Raw genomic sequence first — 21,590 nt, 5'->3', positions numbered from 1 at the left:
TTGTCATCTAATCTGTGGCTGTAACTTCAAGGGGCTGGTGTCACCTGTAATGTTTTTACTTTTATGTGGTGTAGGCTACTTTCCCTTCAGTACAAAGTAAGCAATAAAAGTGTCAAAACAAATAGAATACAAGAACCAAAGAAGTTCTCCAAATAAGTGAATAAAAAAATCAGATATCTAGTTTTTCAGAAGCTTAAAATGCATAGGAAACTTGCTTTTAATGCTCTAGTCCATTTAAAAACATGCAAATAAGAAGCCATATTGAGTTAGGATTAATAATCAAAACCTGACTGTTACTAGTTCTTTACTCTTTCCTCATTTTCCCCTCTCATCTGCAAGTAAATTGCAGGCCTGTTGAAGGGGCCTCATTTTGCCAGAATGCTCACTTACAAATCTCATCTGCTTTCTTTCTCTAGACAAATTTTTCCATAATGCTGTTTTCCAGTGTGGGTGAACCAGACTAACATTTGGAGTGTCAATAAAATCCCCAGATTCTCTCTCGCTCCCCATGACATGAGCAGTGGTAATTCCTCCAGAATGGCTTCCCTCATTTCTAAAGCTCTAGTTTCTGAAGTTATAAAAATCATCCCAGCTGTATGAAATAATTCTTCCCTTTCTCATAGTATGGTATGGAAGAAATCACAGCTTTCAAGGAAAATTCCCTTGGTTCTGCTCATTGAGTTCCTCCGGTTTCATTAAATTTCCTATTAATACTCCGAAACGAGCAATAGAAAGTGTAGGAATGTTTGTTGTTCTACAGTAACCCCCTGGTTAAGGGAAAGGTAACTGCCTAAAATTCTAGTATATCAACTACACAGAAAAACAAGTGTTATCATAATTCAAGAATTAACCAAAAAGGTGTCTTAAATTAGGTCTGAATAATGAGATTTCCATAATGAAATAAACAAATTTCATTACAGGTTTATTTTCGTATTACATATATGACATATAATATGAACCATATTATATTCATTTATAGGTTTGTCTTCACTCTCAAATGAAAAGTTGTCAAGTAAGTTACATATTTTTTTCCCTCAAAAATGCTTCAATTTCGAGGTGTGGAAATATTCCCTGTGGTTAAAGCTTGTAAGGACTCTTTGGTTAAACCTTGAGTCGTGGAGCTGGCTGTCAAGTACCACAACTTTTTAACAAACCCAGTAATTTCTGAGAGGCTTTTGAAAAATTGAATGGGCCGTTGGAAAGCCACAAATCAGATCCCAGTGTTTTTAGATGAGTGAGAAACCGTGTTGTTATTAAACTTGAAAGGTACCAACATCTCTGAGCTTGACAGCATCCCACGGAAGATATATTTCCTGCTGCTACAGAAACATTAAGGTGATCCAAAGGTAAATCAGCAGTGACAGGTCAGTGACCATAGTGCACACTCAGCATCCTCAGGAGAGCTGGGTTTGTCTGCATATCTCATGCTTTCCTTGTCTGGAGAGTTTTCTTATCCATAATTAACGTGAGGATTTGAGAACCATAAAGCATTTATTTGCAAGGTGTTTTCAAGCAAAATAAAGAACAGCTCATGCTGTGACTGCCTCCCTTTCTGTGACTGGACAACAGGTTTGTGCAGAGTGGTACATAAATTGAAGTCTCTGACATTTTAATGTTGCTGTAGCAGCTTCAAATCAATTATAGAAGAAGCTGAGATACACACTGCAAGATTGCAAAATATGCAAATCCAGCTCAGGAGATTGTTGTTTTTCTTATCTCTATAGAATTTATATGCTTATACTTCCACTGACAGAATAACTTCATATTTATACATATAAATACATATCATACATTATGGATGGCCTTATGCCATGGCCTTCTTTCTTTGGATTGTTTTATAAAGAATATGTGATTACTTACACAGGAACAGAGGCTGTTTGGTTTCCTTAATAGATCATGAATGTTTTGGGATGGTTTTCTAATAATAAAATGTTGATGTATGCTGAAAGAAGTTAAGAAAACAATGTTGTTCCAAACTGCTGATTTTTAATTTTAACAATGTCTAATTTAAGAATTTTTAAAAAATAATATTAGGACACAGCTATGATTTTTGTAATTTTCTATTAATGCCCAAACTCCTGGTTTACTTGTAACTCTTACTAGCAGTGCCCACCTCTGCTTGAAGAAGGTAAGCAGGAGGTGTGGCTGCTGTTTTGTGACAGATTGCTCAATATATCATTAGCCAAGCAATCAATAGCTTTCTGAGCCTGTGCATGAAGTCTTCAGGAATTTTACCAAGCTTAGTATCAGGTTGGAAACAATATTTCTGAGAAAAGTTTGGACAGAAGCAGAAATGGTGTGATTATCACATATTTAACATCTGCGACGCTGTCCACAGCATGTAAGTGATGGCAACATGAAAGATGTTCCTCAAAGAATTGGTTCTCATAAAATTCTTAAAAAAGGACTTTGTCTGTAACCATCAAGCAGGTTCAAACTTGAGGAGAATGAATTTGCTCAGTGCTGAGTGCCTTATCTGGCAAAGTTATGTATCTGCTGTGCACCACAGCAAAGTCAAGCTCATATCCTGAAGTCTAAGCATATTACCAGCACCTGAGGAAGAAAAAAAAAAGCATGGCAGAAAGAATGGCATCTATAATGGACATTTATACACCCAGGAAAAAAAGAAGATACTAAAATCAGTACTGTTAAGTAGCTGTAGAAAAAAAAAAAAAAGAGGTTCATATATAGTTTACAGAACAGATCTTTGGAGAAATACTTTGCTGTCCTCAGAACTGCTTATGATTCTACAAGATTTCCTCAGAAAATATCTTACACTGAGAGACATATAAGTCTTTAACCATCTTTTTTTCCCTGTCGATGAGCAGGTACCTGTACATTATCACAGGATGAAAAAGTTGTCACGGCAGAAGAACAACTGGTAAGCAATGTGAATGCCACACAAATGCAGAATCCCTTGCAATTTCTGAGGAAATATTCTGTCTTTTCTAGCTAAAACCAATCATTGTGCTCAGGGTCAAAGCGTGATGCAGCAGAACCATTATGAACATCTTTAGCCAGCTTGAAATGCCAATTGTCTTCATCGGGATTCTTTTCTTAAGGACTTAAGGAAATCTTTAAGTCTTGAAGAATAAAAACCTAATCTTAGCTGCTTTATGTGATTTTTCAGTACTGTGATGGTTTAGCAGTTCAGAGTTGTTAATGTTGTTAGCAGTTGCCCCAAGACAGATTGCTGACTACACGTGGCTTGATAATTCAGTTAGAAACTCACCTTATCACAATGAGATTCTGCCTGTCAGTGGTAGACTATTATATTAAAAACTCAGTCCCCACTGGGACATTTCCAGACTCTTGGAAAGGTACATTTTTATGGAGCAGTATCCTGCTCATTATTGTATTGTCTTGTGAAAGTAGCTTCCCAGTAGCTACTACCTTTCCTACCAGAATACAAGAGCTACAAACCAGTGTGAAGGACCCCCAGTACACTGTGCTTTTGGGGGAGAGAGTACACTGTAGGAATCTTTCCAAAACACTGAGTTTCACCTGATGTCAGGAGCATGTGTGTGGTCATTCCATGCAGCTATTCCTGACACAGCAGTCTAAGGAAATGGTTATCTCTGGGCACAGATGATTAGAGAGGATGGTAGGTGTGCTAGAAGGTTGCTGAGGCAGAGCCTTGCAGGCACTGGGGCCTGTGAATGTAGGGCACAAGTTAAGCCAGACAGAGCTCAACCCACATTTTCACCAGCTGCAAGAATATTGCAGAAGAATCCAGGGCAGATGTTACCTCTGATAAAGCAGTTCTGCAGTGACAGGAGTTCTTCAGGTCATGTTCTCTCCCTCCTCCTCTTACTTCTTGGAGTCTCCAAATCCCTGTGTAACAGACCTGAGATGACATGGGGTGTATTCTAAGAAGGGTGAGGTTTGAATATGTCCAGGTGGCAGACTGTGAATGAGGGAAAAAGCTAAAACATATATGGACCAACTGTGGCAATGAACATGTGAACTAATTATCCTTAAGAATTATTGTTATTTGTAACATCCCTTTCCAAGGGACACGGCTGTAGAAAATCAGCAAAAATGCTATGTATTTTCATCCAAACAGGAGTATTAGTATTGGAGCCCAATTACTTTGAGAGTCACATTTAATTAGAATTCCAAACCCTACCAATGTAGTCTTTTGTAAAGGAAACATTGATTCCAAGGAACATTCTATTTTCAAAAGTCAGCAAGAAAAAAAGAAAACTTGACATTATTCCCCTTAATTTTGCTTTTATTCATTATTATTAGATCCTGAAAAAAAGAGTAGAGATACTACATCAGGTGACTTTAAAGGACCTAAAATACATCAGTAGCTTCTTCTTCAAAGTTGAGATTGAAAAAGTTACCCTGATCATAACCATAAGAAAAAATGGTTATAACACTAAAAAGTTACCAGTTAAAATTTTTACTTGTCTTTCTTCCTTTGATGTAAAAAAAAAAAAAAAAAAAAAAAAAAAATCTTTTGAGAGATGAATATAGACTTAAAAACAGCTAAATTACTTCAAAAATATAGTGGAAGACTTAACCTTTTGACTTCTGCTGAATGTCTCAAAACCTACTCAAAATGTTCAAGGTGATTCAGTGAAATGAGTTCAAAGCAGTGGCTTCTTATCTGCAACTGAGAGCTGAGACAGCCCTTTTATTTGAAAAGCTTTCTCTGTGCATTTCCATATTCCTCCTCTTCCATTCTGTGACGTTCCATTCTTTCCCTTAAACTCGGTCATTTCTCCCATCTTTCCCACCTTTCAGTGCTGCAATTCCTGATGGATCACTTGTTTCGATCTGAGCTGAGTCAATCCTTTCTCAGCTGCAGGAGAGAAATTCTGCTTGTGGAAATGCTGTGTCAGCAGTGCCTACTTTTAGAGGCTTGGAAATTATGCAGGAAGATGTGAAAAAAACATGAAAGCTGTCAACACCACACACAAAAAGGGGCTGGGTTTGTGTGGCCACCGATATGCATATTAAATATCGAAACTGGAAATGCGATATCGAGAAATTCTTTGAAGATTTTTGGAAGCAGTTGTTGATTAGGAGTTTAACATTTGAAAAAAAGATGCAAGCAGCTCTACTGAATATTAGACTTCACATTTGCATGAAGGCAGTAAACATATTTAGGCTATCACAATTACAAGTGGTAATATAAAAATCTGCTCAAAACCTCGAATAATATTATAGAGGGAAATAAAACTGTCATTCTAGTTATTAAGGTCTCACAGTTAATGAGCTGAGAGTAGTGTTTTGTGATGATGTTTCAGCTAAAAGTGGAACTCTCTGGTGTTAGTTACTGCATGTTTGGGGTTTTTTTTGCTTTTAGGAAAATAAAATCCTGCTTTCTGAAGTTTACGGTACATACAGGGCACAAGGGCTTTTTATACTGAAACAGTAGCTGGAATATGCTGAGAAAACAGAGCTCAAAAAAGCAATTCTATACTCTGGTCTACATAACTACTGAATTTATGAACATTTAGTGAGGAAACCGCAGATTAACAAAGAGGTTATTTAACAATAATGAAATACTAACAATGGTGCTGACGATATTTCTTATAGACTCAGCTACAACTGCACTGAATCAGTTATCAAAAGCTCTAAAATATACAAGTAGATTTAAATATAATTGCTTAAGTTACCATTAATACAGCTTTCATTTTAAGGTGCTTCAAGCTGGTCACCTCCACGTAAAACCTTTCCAGTGTATAATCAGTCCCCTCTGGCCTTTACCAGCATGTACAGAATAGACTTCAGCTGTCAGCAAAATAATGAAATAAAAACACCTGAAGGAAAAAATATTTTGGGGCATACAGAAAAATGAAAATCAAGGCTTCTCATGAGAGAAGAATAAACCAGCTTCGTGGTTCAGGTGGATCCAGACCTGTTCTTTATTCCCCTTCATCTATGGAACACATCACATAATCCCCTTCCAGACGTGGTACGTCGGTAACATCCGCAGAAAACTTGGGCATTCCTGGAAAAACAACCAGGAATTGGCTGTTTTTCTTTGCTGTGCACTGACTGCAGAGAGTTTCCAATTAGAATTACAGCTCATCAAGGCAGTGCCAGCAGGCTTCTGAGTGGTTAAGCCTCCAATTTTAATTGAACTGCCTTTAGCTGGTGATAAAATCTGTCTTTTTAAACAGGCGAACTGCATAGTTCCCCTAGCAAGTTAAATTCAAGTTGAGTTTGCATTCAGGATAATTACATGGAGTTGGATCTAATTGATTTAGTTGAAATGTGTATTTTGTTCACCAAAGTGCTACAAAATGTAATTCTGTTTTTTCCATTTCCTTTTTCTCTCCTCCTCTATTTTTTTTTTTTTGCCATTGTGTTGTTCTTTTCAGAATAATTAATAAGTAAGGAATAAGACGTGAGAAGAGCTTTCTGGTTAAAAATTGAGGTTCTTCAGATTTTCCATACATATGGAAAATTAGTTTAAAGACTAAACTTAATTCACATTATCCATTTCATACGGCCAAAACCATTCAACACTGTGTGAAATTTAGAGAAATATATTGCAGTCATTTATAAGACAGTAATACCAGTCATCACTGGAGTTTTTCCAGATTCCTATGCAATAAAAGGAACAAGACCAAGTATATTTTTCCAAGCCATTCACTAACCAAAATATGTTTTTAAAACAAGTCCTCTCCAAGAACATTATGACAAGCTTTAAGTGTATGAAATAATTTCACTCTAATGCACAGTCATGTATAAATAGAAGTATAAGATAATCTGAGGGGGGCAGTGAAAATGGAATGTAGGCATTCTTCAAATCTCACCACATTAAAGAAATTATAAGTATTAATGCAATAACATTCTTAATTAAAGAGGCAGAATAAGGATACCTTTTAACTGTTACAGGCTATTTTTAACATTCACATGGTGTGATTGGGACAATATGGAAATGGCCACACCTGTATGTTGGGTAGTTAAGCATGAAGATACCAGCCTACCCCTAACCAGCAAAACAGGTAAACACAACTATTGCTCTGAGTGCTCCAATAATATCCTCATTTATGTTATTTATCTACCTAAAGACCAACAATGCTTTGCTTTCCATCTGCATTGCTGTGCAGACATCTCTGACAGCAAAATCACCTGCCTGTTCCATCCTGGCTCACTTGTCCAAGGGGTGCCATTTAGCTGGAAGGCCTAATTTGCTGCTGATCAAACACATGGACATATCATTATTTTTCAGTGATGGTGAGAAAGCAATTATTGATCTTCAGCTGCTATAGCAATATTCAGAGTGAAACAAGGATTTTTGAGACATTCAGCAGCAAAGGTTAACAAATGAAGCAAAAGTTATCCTCTAACATGTACGTTATTAAAAACACTTTAAAAATCAGATTTGTCTACCCACAAAAGTAGACAAGTAATGAAAGTAATGAAAGTATGACTAATTATCCATCTTCCAGCAGTGTACTGTAATCTTTCCAGGACAGAGATGTTCAGGGGAGGTACCCAGGTATCACTGTGAGTGCTCATGCCTGGAATACTGCACGTGTCTATTTTCTTAGAACCACAGTATCCTTCCCAAGTTTGTATTAAAGGTTATATCATATCTTCCACTCGGGATTATCCCTCCATAAGGATGGTCAATCTGCTTTTGCAACCCCTTTTGTGCTGCTGGAGGAAGCCCAGAGTGGTGGTGTCCGTTGTAAAGAGTAAGAAATGAGCACAGCAAAACACATTGCAAAGTTGGAAAGCCATATAATCAATTATTAAAAAGCTTTTTCTTGACTATTTCCCTCATTTTGTTTTATGTTTGCCTTTTCTTTTGCTAGCAGTCGAGTTAGATGTTAATGGAAAACCCATTAAGAAAAGCTACTAGCCTATGAATTAAAAAATGAGTGCAGTCCAGTGGAAAAGGAAAACTTACCAATGAATTTCCAGGGAAAACTTCCTACCTGACACTTAGCAAGAAAGGAATGCAATTTTATTACTTGGCCAGATAGTTCAGATTTCTGTTCACTCTTAGTAAAAACCTTTTTTATAACATTTATAAAACTTTATTACAGAGTTATGAGAATAATATTAGATTTCATAACTCACATGAGATCTGCAGGGACCGGCATCTGTAAGCTTTAAAATCATTATTAAACTTAATGCATCTATTCTGATAAAATGTGGTTTTCTTCTAATTTCTCTGAGAACTCTAACCATATTATTTCTTTCTTTGGACAGGTGGGATTGTCTTTGGCAATAATTTAAGAAGTTATTTTATTTTTTAAAAAAGCCTATAATTATACTTAGTTGATGTTATAAGTTAGTTGGAATTTACAGGCATATTCTTTTGAGAGACTTAAAAATTAAGGTAAATTACTGTATAGTTGACGCCACCTAAACTTCCCTATTCAATGAACATGTTTTAGGAAGCTAATTATTGTTCTAGTAAACGTGTACAGAGTAACTGCAAACAAGTATTTGCACAGTCTGTCTCAATAAGTAGTTGTGAATTGTATATTTTCTAAATTACATGTACTTAATTAATACTATTTAATTTGACATCTCTAGAATTAAGTGACAGGAACATTAGGAAGGAGGTATTCCCAGTACTGCAGGAGATGTATCTGCCTGAGGTACAATTAACAGAGGTTCCTCCAGAGGAATATTCAGTGTTTGGAGCCTGATCCAGGCTCTCCAAACCAGCCCCTGGAGGATCCTGCTGCTATTTCTTGTACCTACAACTGGAAGGGATCAGCTGCACAAGTTAGATTTTTCAGGGATGTACCTAAAGCTAAGTGGTACAAATATCTCCTCACGAGGAATTTTTGGAGAGTCTTCTTGCAAATCCTGTCTCCCTTGTTTTGAAGGGAGTATAAAGATTTTAATTGTATTTTCCAAAACGTGTATTCTTCTGAAAAGGGCAAGTCTTAGTGTAGTTCCAGATTTGAAGAGTGCAGGTAAATTAGCATGAATGATGTCATTCACTTGATATTAAAAAAAACTTTACTTGTTAACACAGACTCCTTTGGAAAGTTAAAAAATGTTATATCATCATCTGCATAATATCCAAAATTGTTTTTAAATTAGATACTTGGCAAGATCCTCACCAGAGGTAAATTAGAAATATTCCACTTAAGTCAACCAAACTATGACTTTAAACCTTGTAATTGAAAACAAATCTGTTTCTTTTTTGGGCTGTTTTTCTGAACTTCTGTATTATACAGATGCCAGGATCCATTAACCACATTATTCTGAAAATTCCTCTTTCTGCAGTTCATCTCTGAGTTCTGTTAAGTAAGGCTGCACAAAACTGGTTATCCAGAGGGGAATATACAGATATTTATCTCCAGAATCCATAGCTGAAATGACTTGTTCTCCTCTTTTACCCAGAAATTTAATATTCAGAGTCATGGCTATGCCAGGCTCATCCATCACAAGTTTCTGGAGGCAGTATGCAGAAACAGCAAAAAATCTTGGGTAGGGATTATTCAGATTAAAAAAAAACAACAAACCCCCCCCCAAACCAACCAACCAACCAACCAAAAAAAAAAAAAAAAAAGAGAAAGAAAAAGGAAGTGCAATTTTAAAAAGGAGAAATAAGGGATAAGGCAGAAAATTCTCTAACCCTTTTCCCTACAGTGTGAAAGTAAACACTGAAGGAGAACATATCCAAAGGTAAGGCTAAGCACTAGAATTTGGAAAACCAAGACTCACGTTCCTTGTAGTTGTGGATGTCTGGGTACAGCTGCCTATAATTGGTTTCAGATCACAGCCTGTTTCCAAGATGAAGTTCAGCTGTCTCTATTTATTAATTGATTTTAGCAGAATTAGCTACTCTTGTATTCCCTTCTTCGATGATGAGTTTTCTCAAAATCGTGTATTTTCGTGGGAAAACAGTTTTTGATGTGTGACATGATATAACCTTACATTGAAGACCGAAGTGCTAGGACATACTTAGATTCCAAAATTCACTACTGTGGGGAACATACATAGAGATCCAAACCACACCTGAAATGGCATTAATTGGTTATACACATTAGGGATAAAATTTTAATGCAGTTTAATGCAGTTTTTAACATAGCCTTGATAAAGTTTTTCCAAATGCACAAAAGACTTGGCTGGAAGCTATTGTTCTTCAGCTTGTATTATTTAGTATGGTTTAAGGAGACATAACTCAATAGTCTAGACATGTATTTTCATTTAAATAATTTTGATCTCATTATTCTAGGTTTTGGTTAAAGTTTTTATGCTATATTAGGAAAAAAATTTAATCACAAAGGAACAAATAGGAAATTCTTAAAAGTCACTTTGATTCTATGTTAGATCTCATTATTAAAAGTATTAAAGAGAAATCATTTTCTACAGGAAAAAAAAGCTAGATTTGATGCCCACAGTGTTCTATTACATAGATAGCAGCAAGTGGACAATGATAAGTCTCTGATCTTCATATTATTATAAGATAATTGAAGTTGATGGGGTTATTCTAATGTAACTGAGAGGAGAGTGAGGCCTAGCCTTTTGAAATGTCTATTTAAAAAAATCATTACAGTAGTTTTAATAAGAGAAGTTTCTGTAATGACACATAATTTTGATTATTCCAGAAGGCTGGACCCCCTGACAGATAGGAGATTTACTGAAATTTCCCAGGCATAAAACTGGAAACTTTATATAGACGTGAGAGGGGGAAATGTGGCTTCTCCTTTTGGAAAACTGGTAGTCTTAAAATTATTTTAAAGTGTGATTTCAAGGCAGTTACGATGTGGAGATTTGTACTCATTACACAACTTTTTTGGACATAAACATTTATTCCAAGCTGATATAAAAGCACACCACGGATTTCTCTACAGAAAATAGGAGTAACCAGTAGATATCAAACAGTCTCCAAGTAAAAGTATATGCAGCTTTTTACATCCAGTCACTGTCTACCCTGAGGTGTGGGCAGTGGAGACCCTGGTACACTCATAGGGGCACTCCATGTATTCTCCATGTATACTCCATGTAAAATACATGTATTCTCCATGTATTTTATTTACATCAGTCAACTAAAAGTTAATGAGAATGACTCCCCCAGAAAGAAAATGTAAGTGTATGACTTGTTGTCAGTGGAGTTGAACCACAAAGCTGCTTAAAAGCTTTCCTGAATCATAATCTCATAACTTTAATTTTCAGGTGGTCTATTAATTGAAGAATATCATTGTTTAGTCTTTTTTCTCAAATAACCATAAATAATAGTGCTTTTAGTGACAAAAGACAATGAAATCTATCCTTGGAAAATTTTTTTCACATAGTTTACTTTTCTTTATAGAAGTACCTGTATTTAAATGAGGAGAAGCAGGTGCTTTCTCCTATGAGCTTTCAAGAATAAAACAATTATCAATAACAACATGACTTTTATATTGGGAAATAATGTTAATATTTTTATATCCATCATTTATGTGCATTTGCCATATGCCACTTAGAGTTACTGCAGGATCTATACACAGCAATTTTTAGCTTTTTGTAAGTGTTAAACAAGAAAGACAAAATGTGGTTGGTTTCTTTGGCAAAAAAATCAATTCTCTGTATGTTATGTCTTGATTACATGGTTATTAACCCCAGTGATAACTAAATTTAGCATGGATGTAGCATGTATTTCTGTACTATTGTTGCTGTGTATTTATTCTTTACAGTTTAAACTTGCTTTTCCTTTGGAGACGGAGCTTTATAAAGCTTAGCTTATAAGGCTTATAAAAAGTTAGAAGTTATTTGTATACAAACCTCATAATATTTGCAAAGTAAAACTGGAAGGATGTGATAGAGTGATAGAAAGTGATGGTGTCACGGGCTCAACAGCCCAGTCACAGCCACACTGGTGACATCAGCCTGAGCCTTGCCCGGGTTTGTTCCAGCTTCAAGGTGTTTGGAGGATCTCCAGGGAATTTTTATTTGTAGCACTTGACTCCTTTGGATACACTAAATTCGTGCAAAATCTCAAACGCAAAGAAACAACAAGTGCTGTAAGATGCCATGGCTTTTTCTCTTACTTAAATTGTAAAAAGAGTTGATTTATCAAGTTCAAGCAGAAATCAAACCTTTCTTCAGAGTTCCAGCTACTCTGATTTAGTGCCTGATCCCACACCTCTTTAAAGAAATACAAAACCTCAACATATTGTCATGTTTAGTACATCTCTATGTAACAGAGATTCTTACTGTTATTTGGTTCATGCTGTAGCTTTTATTATACTAAAGCTATTTTATTGGTTTCATTAAATTAGAGCTATTGCTTTAAAGCTGATATTAAAACTTGTTTCTGATAATAAATGTAGCTTTCTCTGCAGGAAGAAGAGCGTGCTCTTGGTCCTGGTCCTACCAGAAGTAGGTGAATTGTACCAATTCCTTCTGATATTTTTATTACTTCTTTTGAGGTAATGATCCCTGAATAAACAGAGATTATTTCCTTTTCTTTTCCATTGCAATCTTCAGAGGTTCTGTCATCCAGCAACTTGCAGGAGTGGGCTCAGGAGGAAGACCCCTAAACATGAAAGGTTAAGAGATTCTTTCTCCTTTAAAAAAAAAAAAGTAGTAGGATTCAAGCTGTTTTTATATTGATCTTGTTACTTGTAAGATTCTCTATAGTGTATTAAAAGCTACAACTGTTATTAGGAAGACAGCAAATGCACTATTGCATTTCTGAAACATACATCAAGGGGAAGTACAACACAATACAAGCATATTATATGTACATATTTTAAAATATAAGTGTCAGGAAATAGTATTTGCTACTCTAATATTTCATTTCTGTAACAGCACACACAAAACACCAAGAATGTTTAGAGCCCCCAAGCCCAACAATGCGGCAGCAGTTTTTTGTTCGGAGTCCTTAAAATACAAAATAATGACCATTATAGATTTTTACTTTATCCTGACATCTAAAATTCAGATGGAAAATACACCAGAGTGGCCTATAATGATAGTAGAGAGAATGCAGACTTCTAAAACTAAAAAGAAGATACTATTAGGAGCCAACACATATCTTTTGGTTTGGTTTGTTGTTTTTTTTTTTAATTGCCATGTGGTGAATAGGGAGGCTGTGCCACGTATGACTCCATCCTGGCACAGGGCTGATGCAGCACTGAAAAAGCCCTTCAGACTTAATTAGTCATTTTTTTATTATTATAACAGGGGCGTGTTCCACCTGATACCACAGCCCAGGAGCGCTGAGTGCTGGAAACACGTGAAACATCCAGCTCTGCAGAGCAGCTCCTTGGAGGCCAGGAGTTAGGTACGTGCTGTAACTCTGCTGAAGTAGTTGATCAGATTATTGTGGCTCTCACGCTTAGTTGTGTGTCCTGGTCTGTGCTCACTGCGCTCCCTTCGCTATTTCCTCCTCATCCCTCAGCTCTCCCCCTCGTTTCACAGCTGGATCCTCTCACTCATGTATCTATTACTTTTGGTGTCGGTCTGCAAACAGCCAGGGATGTGGGCCAGGGAGCAGGGCACTGTTAGCGAAATGACACCCTCTCATTCCCCCAAATCCTCTGCTGTCGCCCAGCGCTGTGTTGGGCTGACGGGGAGACCCGGCAACTCAGGGGATGACGCGACAATTTCAGAGGATGACTCAGGAATTTCAGAGAGGCGGCCCCTCCCGGCCTTTCCCCTTCCCTCCGGAGAGGTGAGGGAGCGCGTTCCATTCGCGGGGAACATTTCCCTGTGCCCTCACGGTGTGTTTATTTTACACCACAGGGCAGCGCTTCCCCCTCATGAGGGACGCGCCGCCCGGGCCGGGCCCGCCCCGCCGCCGCCGCCAGGTGGCGCCTGAGCGCCGGGCCCTGAGGGGCCCTTGTTGGCTCGTTCGCTCTGGCTTCGAAGGCTCCGCCAGGAATTATCCCGGTTGTTCCCAAACGCATAAATACAGCTCGTCTGTTGTTTGTTTGTTTGTTTGTTTGTTCGTTCGTTCTCTGGTCCAGCGAGCTGTTTCGTTCCCTTGGGAGCCCCGCGGGCTGTGAAAGTGCGGGGAGCGCCACGGGCGCTGGGCAGGCTGGTTAATAAAGGGTTTTATGGTTTAGCGTCTCCCGTGCTGAAATCTCCTTGGACAGAGGAAAATATACTTGTGTCTTAATATATACAGTTGCGCTGAAGCTTCACTGACTCACGTTTATTTCAAATGTGAGCCCATGAGCCCCTTTGCACACAGTGAAATACGCGGGAATTGCGTTTATTTCCCGGGTGTTGCTTTGGGAGTAGCAAGGCTGGAGGGCACGGGTGGGCATTGGGGTGGGTTGGCATATTGTCCTGGTTCCGGCCCAGATCAGCCAGAGGGGGCATGGCCAACACCCTGATGTTATTCAATGCCATCTTACATCATTGCCAGGGGAAAAGGGATTCTTGGAAAAGAAAGGATGTTCCTCTCTGGTCGTGGGCGCAGGGTCTGTCCACCATTGTTTTTAATCCTCCGAGGCTTGATGAGCATTTTGCGTATAAATCACCCTCTCTTTGTACGCTTCTGTTATTGATATTGTTGCTGTTACAGTTTGTTTTCTTATGTTATTGCTGCGTCCAGTAAACTGTTCTTTTCCCAACCAGTGATCTTTGCCTTTTGTGCTTCCATCTGGAGGGGTAGGGGAAGCGAGTGTTGGCGTGGTTTCGATGGGAGCACTAAATTGGGAATACCATTCCTCAACCATGACACATCAAATATCACTGAAATACTACAGAAGAAGTGACCTCCTTCCAAGTGACCATGCCTTTTGGTGTGATGCTTTTTTTTTTTTTTTTGGAAAAGAATCCCACCTGCTTTTGATGTGAACCTTCCCTTAAAATAATGCATTTTGGGGTAGGACATGGCTCTACCACTGTCAGTAAACACAGAACAAATCTGTGCATTTGGGGCTGAAGGACTGATAACAAGGCAGGGAGCTGGGGCAGACATTCTCTGTTTACATGATATTCTGGCACTCCATTTTCTTAATGTGTTTTCTCTTTTCTCTACCTGCTATAGGCAATTTATGTTCTGTGAGTGCTCTCCATTGAGTCAAGCATGATCTGGGCTTCTACTTACAATTTCTAGGGAAGTGAACATATGTGAATATATATGTGGCTAAATCATTTTGCATTGCTAAAGCTGACAGTAGGTATCATTCTCAAATTGCTCTTTATTCTGTGTGATGAGGCCTTTCTTCTCTCTCCCTGCCCCTTGGGCAGACCAAAGTTATTAACTGTGGGGAAATCATATCACCACCACGTGATTTCTTTAAAAATCATCCAGCCAAGGAAGTCACTCTTCTTATGGTAATAAGAAACAAGTCCATCACCTGATGTTCTTTTCATAACCCTAATTTAACTGCTTGAGGGGAGACAGTCTGATTTAAGAACAACTATTTTAATTAGCTTGTGCCATTGAATTGTTTGAATTTAAGCATTTTTTCTTTTTAGGGGGAAGCCTCAGTGGTAATGAGATAAATTTGAGATTGACTGTATGAATATATCTTGCATTTGTTTAAGCTTTACGTTTCTCATGCGTGTAGTCAGTTTTCATGTACATAAACTGTGGAACAGATCAGCTACTGAAATGGAGCATAACTGTGCTGACAGCAAAATAGCTGCACTTACTTGTACCAGCTGAACATGTGTCCCCTCTATGGTCAAAATTTAGATGTGATTTATCTTTAAGTAGAGGACAGCATGGCTTCCTGGTCAGATACAGGAAAATTGTCAGGAAATGAAAGTTTTCATTTCTGCCCTGGTCCCGACTTCTTGTGTAACCTGGAGCAAACACATAGTTCCCTTGCACTTTGTCTATTAATTGAGGATAATTCTTTCCTCTCTCACATAGGTATTATTAAGTTTAATTCAGTGATGCATAAAATAGGATAAATACTTAGATTAGTTAGTATGCACTGTCAGTCAGAGCATGAAAATAGATACATTTTAAAGCTGTGGGCCAGCTCCTCAGCCAGGCTAAGTTGAAATGGTTTCCTTAAAAGCCTGAAGGTGTGTAGGTTCATAGGAGCTGAAGGTCTGATCCATATGTATTTCTTGAGAGGCCTTCTGGAGTTCAGCCTTTACAAGAATATCAGGGTTTGCATATTGGAGATGCTGTAAAGCCTGGAAGGAATCTGTAAATGTTGCTTATAAATGGTCTCTATTAATAGAAGGAAAAAAGCTTGTGTTAAATTTTTCAAATTGGCAATGCATTTAAAGCTGGAGTAAATTTGATTCTGCTGGCTGCACAGAAGTGAAATAGGTCACCATCACTACTGTGGTGGGCTTTTTTCCTCCTTTGCTTTGACAACACTTTGCAAAGCTTGAGGAGAAAAATTACACACAGCTGCAGTATACTTACTTTAATTGAAAAAAAACAAAAACAACTGTGTCTGTGTAATCTAAAGGAAGGAAATAATAAAGCTGAGGGAAAACCAAAGTATCTGCAGGCTACTTGGCTTTGGTAAAATGACTTTGTGTTTAAAGTATATACTCTACTTGCGCAACAGAATGTAAAATATTTATTTTTATAAATATTGCTGGGTGACCCACTTATTTCTGTCCCATATTAAATGGTGAGGGGCACGAACACTATCTCTAGGTGAATATTTCGCTGTTCTCCAAGGCTTTTTGTCCTTGTCAAATATCCCACAGCTTCTGCATATGGCTGAGCTATTTTCATGTTACTAGACGTGCTTAGGTGAGAAAATTAGTTTTGGCCCATGCCATGTAGACTTCTAAAAGAAAAGGCCTGAGGGGGAGATTTTATTTCATAACCCTTTACACCCCTGCTTAGCAATCAAGTGCTTCAGTGCAGCCAGAAAGGGCTTTGTGCAGCTGTGAAAGTGTTGGTTGGTGTGCAAAGGGCAGTTCAGCTCAGGAGCTGGCCAACAGCAGCACATCCCTCTAGTCCTGGACTGGCAGAACTGGGTGGAGGGCCTATACAACACTTCTGCTCTGGAGTCATGCCTGTGTCTTTACAGTCCTTTGGGTTTTTGCCTGTCACACTTTATCCAATTCGGGGCAACAAGCTGCTGTTTCACAATCCATATAAAAATGGATGGTTGTAGAGCAGGGATGACACTCAGCAGAGCATTTCATGTTCAGCTTCGAGTTCTATACATACGCAGAGCACCTGTCTTCTACTCCTCAGTTTACTTACACCCTCTGCTAATTCTTTATGTTTGATCAATCCATTTCTTTTCCGTCCCTGTGACCAATAAAGGGTGTCTGGGTGACAGAGTAAGAGACCATTTGTTCCACAGAAATGTGTTGTCTATTGTTAGTACAGGCTAGTGATACTGCAAACATCAGGATATTAAGAGTGAATAATGGAAGAGGTTGAATGCACTCCATTTACATACAGACTGGTGGATTGTGCTGGCATTAGCTTCAGGATATCAGTGTTGGAATATATGTAGGAAGATGATGTCTCCAGACACCTTGTGGGCAAATACCCAAATGAGGAAAGAGCAGGAGGGAGAATAAGGTGGAAACTGCAAGTCTGTGCCAGGCAATAATAGAAAAAACTATGCTAATTGATACTTGGAGAGAATCAAATTTATTTTTTCCCCTCTCATACTGAAGGTAATGACAAACTGTGAGCCTGGTTCTGTTCCCCTGCCCCAAGGGTTTATATAAATATATCCACACAGCTTGACTCCGAGGGCAAGCTTACTTTCCCTACTTTGTTCTTTACGTTTAGGCTATTTGCAACTCTTTCTGACATTTCACTAGGACTTCTGCAGCTTCTCTTTCATCAGTATACATTTTTAATTACAGTATTCTCCTTTTCCTCCCCTACATCCTCCAGAAAGATACATATTTGCATTTTGCTGAGCCTTTTGCTATATGTTGGTTTCCTTCTGTCATAGAAGGATGTTGGGTGAAAACTACTGCTTTGTCTTTGTGCCTTCTCCTATATTGGGTCATTTTGTTCTGCTAGACAAACTATCTTTGATTTAGTGGGGTTGAAGTATGAGTGCATAATGGATTATCTGTCACTGGACCAAATCAATCATGGTTAACAGTGTATTGACAGAGCATACAGCAACTATCCTTGACCTGAGGTTGAAAGTACCTGTTGTCATCATCATGTGGTTCTTGCTTTTGCTTGGCATGAACTTTGAGGCAGAATACTCTTTAGCAGCTCTTTTATTCTAATATATGTGCTAGTTTTCTCTCTGAGCTTTATTTTTTTAACTAACATAGGCCTCCCTTTTCATTTGTGGAGCACAGAAGAACCCGGCCAGGCACGTCTCGGAATTATAAAGGTAAAAGAGAGGGAAACTCTTGTGCTTTAAATAAAAAACAGCCATTTAACACTGAAATTAGTCAGATTTTCACTATAGTTAGGCTGCCATTTAATTACCCAGACTGGAGTGTTTTACATATTCACTTGTGATATCTGATACTGTGTGTTATTGGAGGGAAGGTATGGAATTGGTTTTGTCCATTATGAAAATTCCTTTGCTCCTTTATTTATTTCAAGGATTTATGCTTGAGCATTTCTTTCACACAGCCCCAGGCACTTCTAATAGCATTTTTTTAATGTTATAGCAAAATGTTTCTACTGTTTGCTGTATAACATCAGTGCTGTAGTAGTTTCTCTTGGAGAAGTGTCTTTTCCTTCCCCAATGAGGGTATTCTGGTATTTGTCCTGTGCTTCTGGTGACGGGGTCAGACCAAACCATTCCTCTTGGTTGTGATGAACAGGTGAGGCACATGTTCTCAGTGATGCTGCTGCTTGTGTAGGAGCTTATTTTGGGTCTGCATGCATCTTTACAAAGGTGAAATAGTGATGTGGAGTAAGTAAAGTAATTACTACCAAGTGAGAAATAAAAGACTTGGAGGAATATTATTGATGTACTTCGCTACTTCAGGAAAAATGTCTTTGGTCAGCTTCCAGGCAAGAAGTGTCTTTGCTCTCATTTGGCTTGTGGTTTATGGAGAAATGAAAATATATTCTGCCTATGAACAATGTGACTAAATCTTCTTTTTCTTGTTTATTAGAACATACATATATTCATGCAAGAATAAACCCAACCTCTACCAGGATGGATTTTTCCTCACTGTTACCTATTTTGTCTTATGAAAATGGGGGGTGTTTAGCCTGAAGAAGAGGAGGCTGAGGGGAGACCTCGTCATTCTCTACAACTACCTGGAAGGAGGTTGTAGTGAGGTGGAGGTTGGTCTCTCCTCACAGCTAAAAAGTGACAGGATGAAAGGAAATGGCCTCGAGTTGCACCAGAGGAGGTTTATTTTGGATATTAGGAAAACTTTCTCCACAGAAAGGGATGTAGAACTCTGGAACAGACTTCCCAGGGAAGTGGTGGAGTCACCATCCCTGATGATGTCCAAAAATTGTGTGGATATGCCACTTGAGGACATGATTTAGTGGTAAACATGGTGGTGGTGCTGGGTTGATGGTTAGACTTGATGATCTCAAAGGTCTTTTCCAACCTTAATGATTCTATGATTCTATCCAAGTGCTTTCTTGCATTGTCTCCTACTCCAGGCACCTGAATGCATAATTAATGATATATTTAATATCTTTGCTTCTGATCTCCCAGACAAGGAGTTTTTTGAAGGAGAAGGTGAAATGTTTTCCTCCGTGGACCAACTTGTAAATACATGTTGTTGGCAAGGACGAGGTTATATCTTGCTTTCTATTCGGGTCAGAAATGAGGAGGTTTATGGTGACTCTTAGCTCCTGCTCTTCAGTATTTGTTTCTTTGTATTTGTTTGATCTGTGCAAGAAGCTCTTGATTCAACGTGGGATCGTGGTGCTATTGGCCCATTGGAGGCTGACTTGGAGAAAACTCTGTCCCCAGATTGCTGATCCATTTAATCCTCTCCACAAAGGCACAGCCAGGTGCTGGAAGGTTGATCTCCACCCATTTATCCTACTCCTATTGACAGGTCATGTTCCTGCTCCATTCACTCCCAGAACTGCCACCATGCCCAGTTATCTGTGTGCCAAGGGGCAAGTTGAGCTGTGGGGTGGTGGAATGCCTGTCTGTTGAGTAAGGAGATGATGTTTTGCATCTGGAGCCCCACACAACGACTCAGATGACCAGGGCCCAGCCTCCTACTGCTGTGAAAACAGGTGGGAACCCTGAGCTTTTCTCGCTGCTTGAAAATGTGCAGATGTGAAATATGTTTTGTACCCACATGTATTGCTAATCTACTGATTATTTTGTGAGAATTCCTGCATGCATGCGAGAGGGTAATTATGGGAACCATATTCCTAGAAAAGTTTCAGACATAATTCTTAGGTGAAACAATATCAGGCACTAGCAGTTGATTTGTATGTGGACATCTGAACAATAGATCATGCTTTAAGAGCATCATGTATTGCAAAACTGCAGGGTTCCAGCAGATTTATTCCTTGGGACAAAGCTGTGGAATTAGGTAGTTCTGTGTCCTCCTGTGTTTTTCATTATATAAGTGCTGAGCTTCAGCAAGTAGATAAAACTTTAAGGAACTTTGAGCATTATCACACAAAGACTTCAGACTTTCCTTTTTCCAAAAACTCCTAGTGAATGAATGAATTCAAAACAAAATATCATTTATCATGATAACCTGTAGTCAAGCACAGAGTAATTGAACTGAAAACACAGGCAGAGAAACTGCATTTTACATACTTTATATTCTTCTCATGGTGAGAATTTGAAGATACCCATCTGTTTGATTTTTTTTTTCCCTTAGCTAGATTTGTGGTATCCATATATTCCTCATGTCCAGACAGGCAGAACTGAAATATAGACCTGGCTCTGTGTGAGAGCTGTGATGGATTTTATAACTCTGTTGCAAAGTTTCACATTTCTAGATGCCAGACCAGGGAACTACATCTCCATTTCAGAAAAAAATGAGCTCACAGCATGCCTACTGTGTGATTTGTGTGCCAGTCACACCTTTCGTCACTGGGCTCAGCACACATGCAATTCACTCCTGTATTTTACTTGGCTCAAGTCTGAGGGAAGCCAGGCTATAAGAAAGCATTTAAAGTTTTTTATTAATGCATTTATTATAGTGTAGCATTGGATTATCACCTGCAGGAGCCCAAATGTGAAAATAGTTTTGTGCCATCCAAGTAGTACAGCACTGGTTTCAAAATAAGAGAGGAAGGAGCTCAAGTGGAGAACCCTGATCATTGTTTATAGTGAATATGAAATAAATAAGCAGCTATTGGAGGACAAACGGGTGGTATTGTAAAGAATGATACTGATCTTTGTTTTGTTTTGCACAAAATAAAGAAGTCTCTGTTTCTTTACCTCTGTATAAAGCAAAGACAGAATCGGTATAAAATATATTCCAATTCTGACCTCACTGCTTACTCACAGTGATATAACCTGATACTTTTTATCGTCTCTTTAGCTGAAATGGCCACGGTATTGATACATGTAAGGTAGATGCAGGATGTTTTAAATTTTCCACAGAAAAAGATTTTGTAATGTAGCAGCCAAACAGCTGCTTCTTCTCCCTGCTGTAAAGATAAATCAAAGCTTGGTGGAAGTTTCAGGAGAGAGAGGAAGAAGTGGATGTTTTGTATCAGTAATGCCATTATCTGGGATTGGGACCAAGGTGATGTATGTGCCTACAAAGCTACAGAAGGGCATAAGCTGAAGACAAAAAGCAAGTGTTTCTGGAAATCACAGCTTTCTGTTATGGGAGTTTTTTAA

General features: G+C 38.4%; 1 protein-coding gene across 1 annotated transcript in view; it reads left to right on the top strand.

Annotated features, from left to right (window-relative positions):
* LOC116788371 overlaps window positions 1-21,590 on the top strand; it is a 57,301-nt gene that overhangs the window by 23,368 nt on the left and 12,343 nt on the right. Inside the window, exons 8-13 of the mRNA XM_032691166.1 lie at window positions 980-1,012; window positions 2,829-2,881; window positions 6,859-6,968; window positions 12,264-12,300; window positions 12,409-12,470; window positions 13,108-13,207. Coding sequence (XP_032547057.1) covers window positions 980-1,012; window positions 2,829-2,881; window positions 6,859-6,968; window positions 12,264-12,300; window positions 12,409-12,470; window positions 13,108-13,124 — 312 coding nt within the window. The 3' untranslated portion in view covers window positions 13,125-13,207. The remainder of the gene's footprint in view (window positions 1-979; window positions 1,013-2,828; window positions 2,882-6,858; window positions 6,969-12,263; window positions 12,301-12,408; window positions 12,471-13,107; window positions 13,208-21,590) is intronic.

Source organism: Chiroxiphia lanceolata, chromosome 6 (assembly GCF_009829145.1).
Source record: "Chiroxiphia lanceolata isolate bChiLan1 chromosome 6, bChiLan1.pri, whole genome shotgun sequence".
In the NCBI taxonomy this organism is placed as follows: Eukaryota; Metazoa; Chordata; class Aves; order Passeriformes; family Pipridae; genus Chiroxiphia; species Chiroxiphia lanceolata.
Note: the sequence above shows the minus strand (reverse complement) of the source record. Positions and strands in the feature narration are given on the sequence as shown.